The sequence below is a fragment of the Ovis canadensis genome, chromosome 5 (assembly GCF_042477335.2).
Source record: "Ovis canadensis isolate MfBH-ARS-UI-01 breed Bighorn chromosome 5, ARS-UI_OviCan_v2, whole genome shotgun sequence".
In the NCBI taxonomy this organism is placed as follows: Eukaryota; Metazoa; Chordata; class Mammalia; order Artiodactyla; family Bovidae; genus Ovis; species Ovis canadensis.
Window position 1 is genome coordinate 57,333,255 of NC_091249.1, and position 17,519 is coordinate 57,350,773.

General features: G+C 40.3%; 1 protein-coding gene across 2 annotated transcripts in view; it reads left to right on the top strand.

Moving 5' to 3' along the window:
• The window catches only part of HSPA4 (heat shock protein family A (Hsp70) member 4), a 49,540-nt gene that overhangs the window by 14,359 nt on the left and 17,662 nt on the right, over positions 1-17,519 (top strand). For both annotated transcript variants that reach the window (XM_069589776.1, XM_069589777.1), the window contains exons 4-7: positions 1,813-1,935; positions 10,551-10,650; positions 11,293-11,426; positions 14,142-14,386. In XM_069589776.1, the coding sequence (XP_069445877.1) occupies positions 1,813-1,935; positions 10,551-10,650; positions 11,293-11,426; positions 14,142-14,386 (602 nt within the window). The remainder of the gene's footprint in view (positions 1-1,812; positions 1,936-10,550; positions 10,651-11,292; positions 11,427-14,141; positions 14,387-17,519) is intronic.

The window sequence follows — 17,519 nt, forward strand, 5'->3', positions numbered from 1 at the left end:
GGCAGACAGAATGAAAACCACAATCACAGAAAACTAATCAAACTGATCCCATGGACCACAGCCTTGTCTATCTCAGAGAAACTATGAGCCATGCTGTGTAGGGCCACCCAAGACAGATGGGTCATGGTGGAGAGGTCTGACAAAACGTGGTCCACTGGAGAAGGGAATGGCAAACCCCTTCAGTATTCTTGCCTTGAGAGCCCCGTGAAAATATGAAAAGGCAAAAAGATATGACACTGAAAGATGAACTCCCCAGGCCAGTAGGTACTCAATATGCTACTGGAAAAGAGCGGAGAAATAACTCCAGAAAGAATGAAGAGATGGAGCCAAAACAAAAACAGTGCTCAGTTGTGGATGTGAATGGTGATGGAAGTAAAGTCCGATGCTGTAAAGAACAACGCTAGCAAGGTAATGCTCCAAATTCTCCAAATGTTCAGGCTAGGTTTTGAAAAGGCAGAGGAACCAGAGATCAAATTGCCAACATCCCTTCAATCACAGAAAAAGCAAGAGAGTTCCAGAAAAACGTCTGCTTCTGCTTTATTGACTATGCCAAAGCCTTTTGACTGTGTGTATTACAGCATACTGTGAAAAATTCTTCGAAAGATGGGAATACCAGACTACCTACCTGCCTCCTGAGAAATCTGTGTGCAGGTCAAGAAACAACAGTTAGAACTGGACATGAAACAATAGACTGGTTCCACATCAGGAAAGGAGTATGTCAAGGCTGTATATTGTCACCCTGCTTATTTAACTTGTATGCAGAGTACATCATGTGAAATGCTGGGCTGGATATAGCACAAGCTGGCATCAAGATTGCTGGGAGAAATATCAATAGCCTCAGATACGCAGATGACACCACCCTTACGACAGAAAGTGAGGAGGAACTCAAGAGCCTCTTGATGAAAGTGGAAGAGGAGAGTGGAAAAGTTGGCTTAAAGCTCAACATTCAGAAAACTAAGATCATGGCATCTGGTCCCATCACTTCATGGCAGATAGATGGGGAAATAGTGGAAACAGAGGCTGACTTAATTTTTCTGGGCTCCAAAGTCACTGCAGATGGTGATTGCAGCCATGAAATTAAAAGACGCTTACTCTTTGGAACGAAAGTTATGACCAACCTAGACAACATATTAAAAAGCAGAGACATCATTTTGTCAACAAAGGTCTGTCTAGTCAAGGCTATGATGTTTCCAGTGGTCATGTATGGATGTGAGAGTTGGACTATAAAGAAAGCTGAGTGCCGAAGAATTGATGCTTTTGAACTGTGGTGTTGGAGAAGACTCTTGAGAGTCCCTTGGACTGCAAGGAGATCCAGCCAGTCCATCCTAAAGGAGATCAGTCCTGGGTGTTCATTGGAAGGACTGATGCTGAAGCTGTAACTCCAATACTTGGATGTGAAGAACTGACTCATTTGAAAAGACCCTAATGCTGGGAAAGATTGAAGGCACGAAGAGAAGGGGAGGACAGAGGATGAGATGGTTGGATGGCATCACCGACTTGATGGACATGAGTTTGAGCAAGCTCTGGGAGTTGGTGATGGATAGGGAAGCCTGGCATGCTGCGGTCCATGGGGTCTCAGAGTCAGACATGACTGAGCTTCTGAGTTGAACTGAATCTCATCTCCAGGTATCCTGGTTGGTAAGCACATTTAACAAGCTAAAAGTGACCTTTAAATTATTTTTGCTTCCAAAACTAGCTTTCTTAATTTCCTCTTGAGATAATGTTCCACTGGTGATTTAGAAATTATTCATTTTAGGTTTTTAGGACATGAAGAAATACAATAAGTTTAGATCCTTTTGTTTTTTATTGCAGGTGAAATACATGGAGGAGGAACGTAGTTTTACCACGGAGCAGGTGACTGCCATGCTTTTATCCAAACTGAAGGAGACTGCAGAAAGTGTTCTTAAGAAGCCTGTTGTGGACTGTGTTGTTTCGGTAAGTTTCATCCCTTTATTAGGGTCTATGAAGAAGCAGAAAGAAGAAAGCTGTTAATTGAAAATAAAACTGCTTTTTGTCTTAGGCGGTAACCATTATTTTAAGAACTTTTCAGACTGGTTCTCATATTGAATTTTTTTTTCCTCTTTAGTTTTTGCTCTTGCTTCTATTCTGTCTGTTTAAAGGCTTATCTCTGACTAAGCCCGCTTCTTCCTGGATTCCTTCTAGCACCCTGCATAGTGCCTGGCACATGGTAGCCTCTTGTTTGTTGAATTAGTTGAATACTCTCAATAAGAAATGCTTTTTCTCTATTCCTGTCTCTGTATCTTTGCTGTTTTTATATCCGGCACTAAAGGCAAGACAGCAGTAGACCTCATCTTGTATTTTCTACTTGCCTATTTAGATGGAAGCCTGGCTGTTTATAGCTTTGTGCTTGTAGTGTGGTGGCGTCCTTAGGTACTGTTGAAATTTAGGTGGTTGTATTTGCTTTTCCAGTGAATCTCCTCATTCTGCAGTAGTTATCTGATATTTTAGCTCTTTGGCTTCTTTTGTCTTTGTAAATTTTTATTAAAATTTTTTTTGACATACAGCTGATTTACAGTGTATAATTTCCCTGTATAGCAGAGTGACTTGGTTATATTGAATATATTTATATATGTATAGATGTAATGTGTTAGTCACTAAGTTGTATCTGACTCATTTGTGACCCCATGGACTGTAGCCTGCCAGGCCCCTCTGTCCATGGGATTTTCCAGGCAGGAAGACTGGAGTGGGTTGCTGTTCCCTTCTCTGGGAGATCTTCCCCACATAGAACCCAGGTCTTTTGCATTGCAGGCAGATTGTTTATCATCTGAACCACCAGGGAAGCCCCATATTTGTGTGTGTGTATGTGCGTATATATGTATTCCTTTCCATTATGAATTGTGACAGGATATTGAACATAGTTCCCTGTGCTGTACAGTAGAACTTTGTTGTTTATTGGCCTATTTTGTCTTAATTTTGGTGCACTGATTGGCAAAGCAAGTGGGCTTATTTCACCCCATAGTTTTTGTCTGATGGAGTTCTTGTTTTTTGGCTATCTGGTAAAATCATACTGACTTTCGTCAGGAAGAACTGGATTATGGCCCATAATCCACATTTGGAGGACACAAAGAAGAAGAATGCTACTTTCTTTAAAGAGCTCAAATTCAGTACAGGCACTGTGTTTCTTAGATGGTTTCTGCTTTCCCCCAAATCTCTAGTGGACTTTCAGGTTTCAGTGGACATTTCCCCCACCTACTGTCCTAACTTGGATTCTGAATTTTGCTTTGCATTCAGTTCACTTCAGTCGCTCAGTTGTGTCCGACTCTTTGCGACCCCATGAATCACAGCACGCCAGGACTCCCTGTCCATCACGAACTCCAGAGTCCACCCAAACCCATGTCCATTGAGTCGGTGATGCCACCCAACCATCTCATCCTCTTTTGTCCCCTTCTCCTCCTGCCCTCAATCTTTCCCAGCATTAGGGTCTTTTCCAGTGAGTCAGCTCTTCGCATCAGTTGGCCAAAGTATTGGAGTTTCAGCTTCAGCATCAGTCCTTCCAATGAATACCCAGGACTGATCTCCTTTAGGATGGACTGGCTGGATCTCCTTGCAGTCCAAGGGACTCTCAAGAGTCTTCTCCAACACCACAGTTCAAAAGCATCAATTCTTCGGCACTCAGCTTTCTTAATAGTCCAGCTCTCACATCCATGCATGACCACTGGAAAAACCGCAGCCTTGACTAGATAGACCTTTGTTGGCAAAGTAATATCTCTGCTTTTTAATATGTTGTCTAGGTTGGTCATAACTTTCGTTCCAAAGAGTAAGCGTCTTTTAATTTCATGGCTGCAATCACCATCTGCAGTGATTTTGGAGCCCAGAAAAATAAAGTCAGCCACTGTTTCCACTGTTTCCCCATCTATCTGCCATGAAGTGATGGGACCAGATGCCATGATCTTAGTTTTCTGAATGTTGAGTTTTAAGCCAACTTTTCCACTCTCCTCTTCCACTTTCATCAAGAGGCTCTTGAGTTCCTTTTCGCTTTCTGCCATAAGGGTGATGTCATCTGCATATCTGAGGTTATTGATATTTCTCCTGGCAATCTTGATTCCAGCTTGTGCTTCCTCCAGCCCCATGTTTCTCGTGATGTACTCTTCATATAAGGTAAATAAGCAGGGTGACAAAATTTGCCCTGTATAGAGGTAAATTTTATGTAAAATGGCAAGACTGCCTGAGATGCTTTTCCAGCTTTTGGGATCAAGTTAAAAGGTGATGGGTTAAGTTATGTGTTGTGGGTCTAGAATTTTGGTGATTTGCTTGGAGAGTTTACAAGACTCAGAATAAAGCCATATTCATGGCTAAGATTTATTATAGTGAAAGGATGCAAAGCGGAATCAGTAAAGGGGAATGGTGTGGGGAGAAGATCTGGAGGAAACCAGCTAAAAGATTCCAAGAGTCCCCATCTATTGGAGTTAGACCAGAAGTGCTTAATTCCTCCAACAACAAGTTGTAACAACACACGTGAAATACTATACACCAGGGAAGTTCTGCCTGAGGCTCAGTCCAGGATTTCTGTTGGAGGTCATTCACAAAGGCATGCTATACCTTGGATGTACCAAAATGCGAGAATTCCAGAAGGAAATTTAAGTATAAAAACATAAGCTACATAGTATAAGCAGTTTAGGCATAGTGAAGCACTGCAATGATTTAGGGAAATCTTTCTGTTGCTTTAGGGGACTACTTACTCAGCTTCCTGGATTCAGGAAGGGCCAGCCTTGCCATCGGGCCTGTCTCAGGATAGTGGCCTCTGACCTCTGTGTGAGCTCTCTTCTGTGCAGCCGCTGCTCTAGATGTTGGTGCTATTTTGTTCTATTTGTAAACTGATGATTGTTTAATGTAAGCTTTATATTTTGGGAAACATGGTAATAGCCCTCGTGTTCGAATCAAATCACACGTATAAGAGGGTGTATGGGAAGCTTTAGCACCTCTGCTACCTAGTAAGTAGATTTTCTTTGCCAGAGATGACTAGTTTTACCGTTTTATTACAGATCTTTTCAGAGGTTTTTATTTACCCAATCAAGTAAGTACAGGTCCTTCTTTACTTTTATTTTTCTTTTAATAAATTTTGGATGGTTTACCTTATTTGTTCCATAGCTTTAGAGAGGTGCTTCGTTCCATGTAGTAGAGCAGAATGTCCCAGTTTATGCATGTACCATAATCTATTAATACTTAAATATAGTCTCTTTTTTTTGGGGGGGGGGGTTTCCCTGGTGGCTTAGCTGGTAATGCATCCTTCTACAACAGAAGAAACCCTGGTTCGGTTCCTGGGTCTGGAAGATCCCCTGGAGAAGGGATAGGCTACCTACTCCAGTATTCACGGGCTTTCCTGGTGGCTCAGACAGTAAAGAATCTGCCTGCAATGCAAGAGACCTGGCTTTGATCCCTGGGTTGGGAAAATCCCCTGGAGGGTGGCATGGCAATCCACTCCAGTATTCTTGCCTAGACAATTCCCATGGACAGAGGAGCCTGGTGGGCCACAGTCCATGGAGTCAAAAAGTCGGATAGGACTGAGCGACTAAACACACAACACAGCACAGTCTCTTTTTGTTGGACATCTCGGTTACACTTCCAGATTTTGTCTCTTTAATTGCAAAGAATACTACAGTGAGTAAAAGTTGGACAAATATATTTTGCTCTTACATGATAAGTTTGTAGGTTATAGGCTAACTTCCTAGAAGTGCAGTTGTTGGGCCTGAGGATACATGTTTTAAATTTTAACAATTATTGTTTAATTGCCATTTAGAGAATTTGTACTAATTTATACTTAGGTCAGCAATGCATAAGAGGGCTTGTTTGACCACAGCCTCATCAGCTCAGCTTATTGGCATGTCAAATAATTCTGATCGATGAATAATGGTAGCAAAGTATGTGCGATTTTGATATTTTACTTTTTAGGTAAACTTGAATGTTTTAGAATTTATAAACCATTTTGTATTTCACTTTTTGTGAAATATTCCTATCCTTTCCTCATCTTATTTTGAATTTATGGTCTTCAGTTTTTTATTTTATTTTATTTTTTTTTGTTGTGGTCTTCAGTTTTTTAGAAAACATTTTTTAAAATCCTTTTCTCCACTGCATTTTTAAAACTTAATTAAAAAAAATTTGTCTATTTTTGGCCATGCTAGGTCTTTGTTGCCGCATGAGCTTTTCTCTAGTTGCTGCAAGAGGGGCTGCTGTCTAGTTGTAGTGTGTGGGCTCCTCATTGTGGGTTCCTCTTCTGTGACAGAGCACGCGGGCTTCATTAGTTACAACTCCAGGGCTCTAGAGCACAGGCTGAATAGCTGTGGCCCACAGGCTTAGTTGCTCGGTGGCATGTGTGATCCTCCCGGATCAGGCATCGAACCTGCGTCTCCTGTGTTGGCAGGCAGATTCTTTATTAGGGAGCTACCAGGGAAGTGTGGTCTTCATTTTTATTTGCAGTTCTTCGAATATTAGATTAGCTCTTTTTGCTATTTTATAATGTGAGTTGCAAATATTTTCTCTCATTAGATTATTAGAATTTTTTAATGAGTCAAATGTTTCAGTTCTGCTCCCCGTTTTCCTTCCCTAGCGAAACATTCTCTTTATCTTAGCAAATGTTCTCATTTGGCACCTGATTGACATTAAAGCAAAGACATCAGTCCAACAGACGTGGGCTGTGATCCCTTGTAAACTTAACATTTGTAGGTCTCAGTGCCTATGAGCATTAGAACACCTGCCCCTCCCTCTGATCCCTTGTGTGTGAGCTCAGTCATGCCCGACTCTAGCCTGCCAGGCCTCTATGTCCATGGAATTTTCCAGGGAAGAATACTGGAGTGGGTTGCAATTTCCCCCTTCAGGGGACCTTCCTGACCCAGGGATCAAACCTGCATCTCCTGTGTTGGAAGGCGAATACTTAACCACTGTGCCACCTGGAAAGCCCCTCTTCTTACCCCTTTGTTGTTCAGTCACTAAGTTGTGTCTGTCTCTTTGCAAGCCCATGGACTGCAGCACGTGAGGCTTCCCTGTCCTTCACCATCTCCCCGAGCTTGCTCAAACTCGTGTCCATTGAGTCAGTGACACCATCCAGCCTTCTCATCCTCTGTCACTGCCTTCTGCTCCTGCCCTCAGTCTTTCCGAGCATCAAGGTCTTTTCCAGTGGGTTGGCTTTTTCCACTAGGTGGCCAAAGTATTGGAGTTTCATCATCAGTCTTTCCAATGACTTTTCTTTAAGATTGACTGGTTTGATCTCCTTGCTGTCCAAGGGACTCTCAAGAGTCTTCTCTAGTTACCACCATTGGAAAGCAGCAATTCTTCAGCACTCAGCCTTCTTTATAGTTCAACTCTCCCATCCATACATGACTACTGGAAAAACCATAGCTTTGACTGTATGGACCTTTGTTGGCAGAGTTATGTCCCTGCTTCTTCTTATGCTAAGTTTGTCAGTAGCTTTTCTTCCCAAGGAGCAAGTGTCTCTTAATTTCATGATTGCAGTCACCATCTGTAGTGATTTTGGAGGCCAAGAAAATAAAATCTGCCACTATTTCTACTTTTTCCCCATCTGTTTGCCGTGAAGTGATAGGACTAGATGCCATGATCTTATTTTTTTGAATGTTGAGTTTTTAAGCCAGCTTTTTCATTCTCTTCTTTTACCACTCATCAAGAAGCTGTTTAGTTCCTCTTCGCTTTCTGTCGTTAAAGTGGTATCCTCTGCATAACTGAGGTGGTTTATATTTCTCCTGGGAATCTTGATTCCAAGTTGTGATTCATCCAACCTGACATGTCACATAATGTACTCCGCATATAAGTTAAATAAGCAGAGAGACAATATACAGCCTTGATGTACTTCTTTCTCAATTTTGAATCAGTATGTTGTTCCATGTCTGGTTCTAACTGTTGCTTCTTGATATGCATACAGATTTCTCAGGAGACAGGTAAGGTGGTCTAGTATTTCCATCTCTTTTTTTTTGACAGTTTGTTGTGATCCACACAGTCCAAGGCTTTAGTGTAATCAATGAAGCAGTAGTAGACGTTTTTCTGAAATTCCATTGCTTTATCTGTGATCCAGCGGATACTGGCAATTTGATCTCTGGTTCCTATGTCTTTTCTAAATCCTGGTTGTACCTCTGGAAGTTCTTGGTTCATGTATTGTTGAAGCCTAGTTTGAAGGATTTTGAGCATGACCTTGCTAGCATGTGAAATGAGCACAATTGTATGGTGGTTTAAAGATTCTTTGGCATTGCCCTTCTTTGGGATTGGAATGAAAACTGATCTTTTTCAGTCCTGTGGCCACTGCTGAGTTTTCAAAATTTGCTGGCGTATTGAGTGCAGCACTTTAACAGCATCCTGTTGTGGAATTAGAAATAGCTTAACTGGAATTCCATCACTCCACTAGCTTTGTTCGTTGTAATGCTTCCTAAGGTTCACTTAACTTCATATTACAGGCTGTCTGGCTCTAGGTGAGTGATCATGCCATCGTGGTTATCCAGGTCATTAAGACCTTTTCTGTATACTTCTGTGTATTCTTGCCGCATCTTCTTAATCTCTTCTACTTTTGTTAGGTCCTTGCCGTTTCTGTCCTTTATTGTGCCCATCTTTGCGTCACATGTTCTCCTGGTGTCTCCAGTTTTCTTGAAAAGATCTGTCTGGTCCTAAATCTGTTTTAGGTGTGCTAACAGTGCTGGCCACAAGGTGGTGGAAGAGTCATGGCACTGCTGTCTCCTGAGATTGGAAGCCAAGTAGTGCATTGAAAGCAAGTGAAAAGTTCTTTTTTCTTAGGCGACAGGACTCCAGATAGGGTCCCAATCATGGTTACTCAACATACTGTGGCTGGGTTGGAATGACGATAAGGGCCATCCTCCCCAGTAGCACAGGGGAGAATTCACAAGCTAGTTTATACTTTTTAAAAAAGAGATCGAGTGTCAAGGAAGTCTCGTCACAGGGGATGGGACAGAGAACTCACAGGTTGGCTCTGCTGGCCAGGGGAAACACTGATTCCAGCTTAGCAGCCTTTGTACTTTCCCAGAGCCATGGAAATACTCAGAGATCATCAGACCATTTTACTTACGTGCAGTTTTCAACTGTCAGAGGAGGTCAGGACTGTCTGGCCTGGGGCTTTTACTAGGGTTTTAATTCAGGATTAGCTATTCAAAGCGTGAAATAAGAGGGAATACATTTTAAGGATCAAGGCTGCTCTTTGTATCCCTGCTGAGGGAATAATTTTAGACATGATAGGAATAGAGAAAAGTGGGCACTGGGCAGGGTACAAGCCGACTTTGAGGCCCAGGCTTCTTCAGTGGTATGGTGGAAGTGGGACCTCAGCCTGGGGTCCGGCTTATCCTCTGCAAGGCTGGTTGCCTCAGCAGGTGCAGCTCATGAGCAACTTCAGGAGAATGAAGATGTGAGACATGATCAGGCCAAATCAGAGCTCCTAAGTCTGCTCTACCAGCTTCTGGCACAATATCATCTTGAACTTGAATTGTGTATACCCAGAAAAGGCTGAGGAGAAGGCAATGGCAAGCCACACCAGTACTCTTGCCTAGAAAATCCCATGGATTGGAGGAGCCTGGTAGGCTGCAGTCCATGGGCTTGCTCCGAGTCTGACACGACTGAGCAACTTCACTTTCACACATTGGAGAAGGAAATGGCAACCCACTCCAGTGTTCTTGTCTGGAGAATCCCAGGGATGGGGTCGCACAGAGTCGGACACGACTGAAGCAACTTAGCAGCAGCAGCAGAAAAGGCTGAGCACAGCCAGCCACTTCTCTCTGTCCTGGAAGAGGTGCATGGAGATGATAGTGGGGAAGTAGGTGCCAAGCTTGTGAGCAGTGAAGAAGGGCACAAACATGTTTAGCCAGGAGAAGCTTGGAGCCTGGCTGTAATCACACAGGGCCAGTAGCGCACAAAACACCCAGCAAGTGCACAAAGGTCTCAGAGGCAGTGAATCCTAGCCACTGCACCAGCTTCCAGAGCAAGAAAAGCATCATGCAGGTTGAGTGAACCAGGGTCCAGCTGAGTGTGCCACACACCGGGCTGTGCCCCCACTCCTGTGGGCCTCGCTGATGCCCGCTGTTGTTGCTGCCAGGCGAGTGCGAGGTAGCGAGCTGTCCTGCTTGCTGTTGCCCTTGGCCCCGGTGCCACTGATTTCCCAGCCACATCTTGGGACCCAGCACTGGCCACCAGAGGATGCTCATCTTGACCTGCTGGTTCTTTTGGGTTTTGTGTTATATTTAGAAAATCCCTTCTTTTTTTCCCCCTTCTTTCTTTGACAGTAAAGATTCCCTTTTATTCTGATACTCATGATTTTTAAAAAACATTTACATCTTTGGTTTGAGATATATTTTGGTATTTTGTGTTTAGTAGGGATACAACTTTATTTTCCAGATGGCTGTGCATTTGTCCCAAGACTATAGAATAGCCCAGATAAGCTGTGCTGGTTTGAAAGATTTCCTTGATCATATACAGAGTAAATAGCTGTAGCTATTTGAGGGCATTTCTGGATTTTACTGTTTTTTTGACAGGTATATTTTAAATCAGGAATCTCCGTAATAATGGTAAATTTAAAAATTCTTTCATAGGTTCCTTGTTTCTATACTGATGCAGAAAGACGATCAGTGATGGATGCAACACAGATTGCTGGTCTCAATTGTCTGCGATTAATGAATGAAACTACTGCAGGTGAGTGACTGTTAACTGAAATTTTTTTTTTACTTGCTCAATCTCAAAGGTTGTGAAATCTTAAAACCCTAGGGTTTCTTATTCCATATTTTACTTGGAGCCCTTACCAGTATTTTTGGGTACTCTGTCACATATGAAGAGTTTACTTGACAAGTACTTTTTCTGTATCTTTATAGCACTTTGATATGTAATTGCATGCTTTTTGGAAAGGAAGTGCATTTATTACGTGTTTGGAGCATTGCTTTGGTTTAAATATTAGGTTTTTCTCCCAACTTGTGGGCTGATAGAGTCAGAGGGCTGGGGTTTATAAAGCAAGATCTCAGGAGGCAGACTATATGGGGATGTTGAGAGATGGCACAAGGGAATATGGGGGAAAATGTTTGGAAAAGTGGGAGAAAGTGGTTTTGGAAAAAATTGCCACAATTGCTAGAACTGGAAATTGGAAACATTAAGGAAGCCAAAGTGAAATGGATGTCAACGTATATCTCTTTGAAGTCAGTGTTATTCGTGAATAAACCATGCAGAGTTTATAAGGATTTTGAATCTTTTTTTGTAGCTGTAAATATATTTTTCCTATGTAAATGAATTTTAATTTTACTACTAAAATGATAACATTATGTTTATTTTTGTATTATTGTGTAGTTGCTCTTGCATATGGAATCTATAAACAAGATCTTCCTGCCTTAGAAGAGAAACCAAGAAATGTAGTTTTTGTAGACATGGGGCATTCTTCTTATCAAGTTTCTGTATGTGCATTTAATAGAGGAAAACTTAAAGTAAGTATGTTTTTCCCAGGAGACTGCATTACAGATGTATGATAATTAGGAATTCATGAGAGGCAACTTAAAGTAGTTGGTTATGGAGTTGTGTTTTGGGGCTTCCCTGGTGGTCCAGTGGGTAAGAATCGTCCTGCCAATGCAGGGGATATGGGTTTGCTCTCTGGTCCAGGAACATGGTACGTGCTGCTGAGCAGTGAAGCCTGTGTGCCACAACTTTTGACCCTGTGCTCTGGAGCCCTTGGGCTGCGACTGTCGAGCCTGTGCGCCACAAGTACTGCATCTCGTATACCTGGAGCCTGTGCTCTGCAGCACGAGAAGCCCCTGCAGCTAAAGAAAGCCTGCTAGAGAGAGCGGTGATGGCCCGCCTCAGCCATAAATAAGTATATCTCAAAGAAGTTTGTTTCACTAGTGGAAACTTGGTATGAGCCGTCTGAACTAGAAATTAGTTGTGTAGGGGTGGGGTGGAAGTTGGAGGCCCAAAGTAATTTTTGAGGTGTTGACAAGATAATGAAGCAAAGAGCATAGAACTTGAGGAAAAAGTTCTTAGATTCCTGAGCCTGTTTTTTTTTGTCTGTAATATGGGGAAAATAATGCTTGCTTTCCAGGGTTACTAGGGGGAGTCTTCAACGTATAGTCCCTTCAGATGTCTTACACTGAGGATTAAGGGATGATAAAGGTATTCTCTTAAGGTTTTGAATGTTCTGGGAACAGGGTGGAGTGACTAGAACGTGTCTGGCCAAAAGAAACCAGCCTAGGAGTTCTACTCTAGATGTCTAGAGATGATAGAGCTCTGCAGAAAGCAGTTTTGTACACAGAGAAGTCTAGTAATGTTAATGGCAAAGAGGGACTGGAGGATGATGCTGGTCACAGTTTAAAAAAGCTTTTTTAGTATGTATATACACTTCCTATATTAGTCTCTTTATTAAAATAAAATTTATGTAGAGTGAAAGGTATAGATTTTAGGTGTTCAGTGAGTTAAAAATTTTAATTGAAGTGTAGTTGATTTATTACAATGTTGTGTTAATTTCAGGTATTACAGCATAGTGATTCACTTGTACATATATTGATAAATTCTTTTTCAGATTCTTTTTTCCTTATAGGGAAAATTACAAAATTGCAGAATACTGAGTGTAGTTCCCTGTGCTATACAGTAGGTCCTTATTGGTTCCCTAGTTTATTTATAGTAGTGTTAATCCCATCTTCCTAATTTATCCCTCCCCCTCACCTTCCTGTGGTTAACCTTGGTGACCATAAGTTTGTTTCCTGTGTCTGTGGGTCACAGTCAGATTTGATAGTATTTGCTAGTTCCTCGGTACATAAAATCAATTTTCTAGCTTGGTGATTTTATCTAGAATGTACTTAAAAACCAAGGATAATCTGCATATTTCCTTTAATACTTGGGTTCTGTATCAGGGTTTTTGCTGTAGGCTCTAAATTGGCTTTCTGCTCCCCCAACTTGGGGATTGGTCCAATGGAACTACCTATCCCAGAATAAATATTTGTTAGATTTGAAGGGTATTTTGAGTTTCTCTTTGTTACAGTCCTTTGTTTCTTTGAAAAATGGACTTGCTTCTGCTTTATATTCTGATTTGTCCCCCCCCCCCCTTTTTTTTTGAAATATAAAGCAGCTCTTGGGGATGGTTGGGAAATAAGAGGATCATGATTTTTACAGATACAAATGATGGACCAAGTGTTATTCTCAGAGTTTAAGCTTTACTTTTATCCATAATAGGATTATTTCTAAATCCCAGTTTAGACTCTCACCTTTTTAGACAGCAGATATTGGCTATAATTTAGCCTTGTCTTTGAGTCAGAGTGATGTGTGTTAGTATTTGCTTCACTATCAGCTGTCACTTGTCACTTTTCCAATTACAGTTTAAATTTAACTATCAAAATACTTACTCTAGAATCATACCAAATTTGGAAACATATATATATGAAGGAAAGACATTCATGATCTTACTGCAGTTTGATATATTTCATTCTAGTCATTTATGAAGACAAAATTGGAATTACACAGAACTGTACTCAGTTCTGTTTTTTTTTCTTTCTTTCATGAGATCACTAAGAAAAAGTTCCTAAGGACATTTAACATTCTTTGAAGAAATGGTTTTGCGGATGTTGGACGTTACTTACTTAGCCAGTTTTCTGTTATTGAATCTGATTAGATCTAGTTTGCTTCTGCTTTCCTTTAGAGATTTAGAAAAGGATAACCCAACCTAATTGTAGTCTTCTGTGTTGACTCGAAACAGATTACTGTGAGTTAAGGCTTTAGCTTATTTTCTGGTGGTAAATTGCGTGGATCTAAATAAGCCTTTGGTGTTATTTGCAGTTTTGTGGTAGAGATAAGACTAGAACTGTATATGACATGTTAGCGTATTGGCTCTTGGATTATAATTATTGTTTGGAGCCAGACTGGTGTAGTGGGGAAGGCATAGGTTTTGAAATTGAGATTGGGTTTTGAATTCTACTCCCACCGCTTAATATCTTTGTGACCTATAGATTGTCTGATCTGTCTAGATCTGTAAATTGAGGGTTATGATGTCTCATTTCATAGTGGTAGTAACCTTGTTTAAGTGACATATGCACATTGTCTTGTTTCGACCTTAATGTCCCTTACCACCTTTTTATTACAGTTTACCAGTTAAATATACGTCATGATAAAATTTTAAATTGGTTAGTTTTTTAACTAATTATCATCTTTTCCCAAAGGTTCTGGCCACTGCATTTGACACAACACTGGGAGGCAGAAAATTTGATGAGGTGCTAGTAAACCATTTTTGTGAAGAATTTGGAAAGAAATACAAGCTAGACATAAAGTCCAAAATCCGTGCATTATTACGACTGTCTCAGGAGTGTGAGAAACTCAAGAAATTGATGAGCGCAAATGCTTCAGACCTTCCTTTGAGCATCGAATGTTTTATGAATGATGTTGATGTTTCTGGAACTATGAATAGGTAACCATATTAATATTTTGACAGTAAACTGAACTGTGGGTGTTTCTCTGCATTAGCCTTAATTATCTAATTGTTGAAGTTATCATGACTGTTACAACTTCAGATTTTGTTGGTAAAAATTAGAGGCCATTCAGGATCTTGCCTTTAATGTGAAGGTTGGGTTTGATTATTCAGATAAATTCAACTAATTGATTTGTTCTGGTTAATTGGTTAATTGAATATTCCAAGAAATTGGCAGTTCTTTGACATGTGCCTGTGTTAAACGTGAGTCACTAGTTTTCATAAATTCAGGACAGAGTGCTTTAATGCAGAATTATATGGAATTTGCTTTAGTCATTGATTCAGAAATTGTGTTTTTGAGTAATTCAGTATCACTTGAGACAACAGGTCTTTTTGTATAACATGATAAGAATTCTGGGTAATTTGATGTTTCAGGATTATCCTCAGAAACACCCAGAATGTTTCCATTGCCAGGTCAGGTTGCTTGGATGTTTTTCAGGATGTGAACTCTACTTACTGGTAGAATTGAAAGAAGACTAACGGAGTGTTTGGGAAAGTGTGGCCTGAGCCATGCTCAGAATATTGAGATGGGCATCAGAATTGCTTCCAGTCTGCCAGAATTAGATTACTGTGCCTAGTAACCAGATTGTAGTCACCTTTTTCTTCTACTTGAAGTGATGGTTTTCATTTTTTTTTTCATTAAACTGTAGCTTTCTTGTGTTTGTATAATGTATTAAGTGGAATCCTACACTATATGTTTGGCTTCTTTTGTGTTTGGCTTCTTTAACTTAATGTTTTTAAGTTCATCCATGTTGTTTTCTATAGCAAGTAATATTCCACTTATGTGGGAATATCACATTTTATTTATCCATTGCTTTCTATAGCAAGTAATATTCCACTTATGTGGGAATATCACATTTTATTTATCCATTTGTCAATTACTGGACATCTGTGTTTCCACCTTTTAGCTTTTGTGATGAGTGCTTTATAAACATTCACCACAGGTTGTTTGAGTATCTTGTTTTCAGTTCTTTTGGGTATGTAACCAGGAGTGGAATTGTTCAGTCATGTGGTAATTATATACTTAGATTTTTGTGGAATCACCAAACTATTTTCAGTGTGTCCATTGCATCTCTAGTAGAAGTGCTCATTTCCCTCCTAAAAGCTCAGAAATCCTTATTTCACGTAAAAATAAGTAAAATACTGAGTTACCATATGATTCAGCATTTCCGCTCTTAGGTTTATATCCAAGAGAACTGAAAACATTTACACAAAAATTTATACACAAATGTTCATAACAGCGCTATTTATAATACCCCCCAAATGGAAACAGCCCAGATTCCCATCAACTGATAAACTAGATAAACAAAATGCAACTGATAAACAAAATATGATACGTCCATATAATAGAATATTCTTTGGCAATTAAAAAACTGTTGTATAGATGTGTAGTATAGCATGAATGAACCTTGAAAAGTTTATGCTAGAGGAAAGAAAGAAGTTAAAATTACCTCATTTTGTCTAATTCTGTTTATATGAAATGTCCAAAATGAGTGGTTGCCTAGGGCTAGGGTTTCGGTGGAGTTGGAAGACTAATGTTAGTAGTGATAAAAATACTCTCTTAGGGTCATGATAATGTTTTAAAATTGATAGTGGTGATGCTTGCACAGTTCTGAATATACTAGAAGCCATTGAATTGTGCACTTTAAATATGACACTTTTTGTGTCATTTCTATTGTATGTGAATTTAAATTTCAATAAAACTTTATAAAAAGGAATGACCTCTGCCACTGCTGTCTTTCTAGAATGCTCTGTGTACTTCACTTTCTATGTTTTTATACTGACATTTTCAAATATGCAGCAAAGGTGGAAGAATTTCACAGTGAACACTCTTCGCCGCCGCTTCGGCTCTACCGATAGTGTTAACTGCTTGGTTTTTCACCTCCCCATTGGTCTGTCCGTCCTTCTGCCTACCCATCAGTTTTATCTTTTGATGCATCTCAAAGCCATCTTTCTAGACACTTTTAAGTAGGCGTATTAACCAGAGTTTAATGTTTGTAGTTTCTGGTATACTTTACATAAAGACATGCTCAAGTTTTAAGTGTCATTTGCTGAGTTTTGACGGTTGCGTGCATCCTGCAAACCACTACTCCATCATTTTAGAAGTTTTCTCAGGCCTCCATCCTCCAGGGCAGCCACTGATAAGGTCTTTTATTCTGAGGGGCATAGATTACGCTTACCTTTTCTAGAAGGATGAGTGAAATCATACAGTATTTCGTCTTTTGTGTGACTTCTTTGGTCAGCATGAGACTGAGATTCATTTAGTTCAGCAGTCCCCAGCTGTTTCAGCAACAGGGCCTGGTTTCGTGGAAGACCATTTTTCCACAGATGTTGGGGGTAGGGAAGATGGGAATGTCCTGGATGATTCAAGAGCATTACATTTACTACGCTGCTGCTGATCTGACAGGAGGTGTAATGCGTGTGATGGGGAACGACTGCAAATACAGATGAAGCTTGCCCTCCAGTCACTTCCGGCTGTGTGGCCTGGTTTCTAACAGGCCAAGGACCAGTGCTGGTCTATGGCCCGGGCTTTGGACCTCTGACTTAGCTGTTGCATATATCATCTGTTCTTGTGTATTGCTGCCTAGTATGACACTGTAGACTTACGTTTTCTCTTATTGCTGGACTCTTTAACTCTCACTTTTTTGATATTAGGAGCAAAACTGTCATTTTAAACTTGATTTTGGTTGCTACACATCCTCATCAATATTGGTATTAGTGATCTTGAATTTTTGCCGTTCTGGTGGGTGCATTCTATACCTCTACTGTTTTTCTTTTTTTGAGATGTAATTCGTAAAAGTTAACACATTTATAATTCAGTGGGTTTTAATGTATTCACAGAATTGTGCAACCATTACCATAACTGAGTTTTAGAATATTTTCACCACCTCATAAAGAAACTCTAGATGAGCTATCATTCTGTGAAAAGACATGGGAAAATCTTAAATGTATATTTCTAATCAATAGTAGTCAGTCTAAAAAGGCTGTATGATTCCAACTATATGACATTCTAGAAATATTTGACATTGTATATGACATTCTATATGATAATGATATGACATTCTAGAAGAGA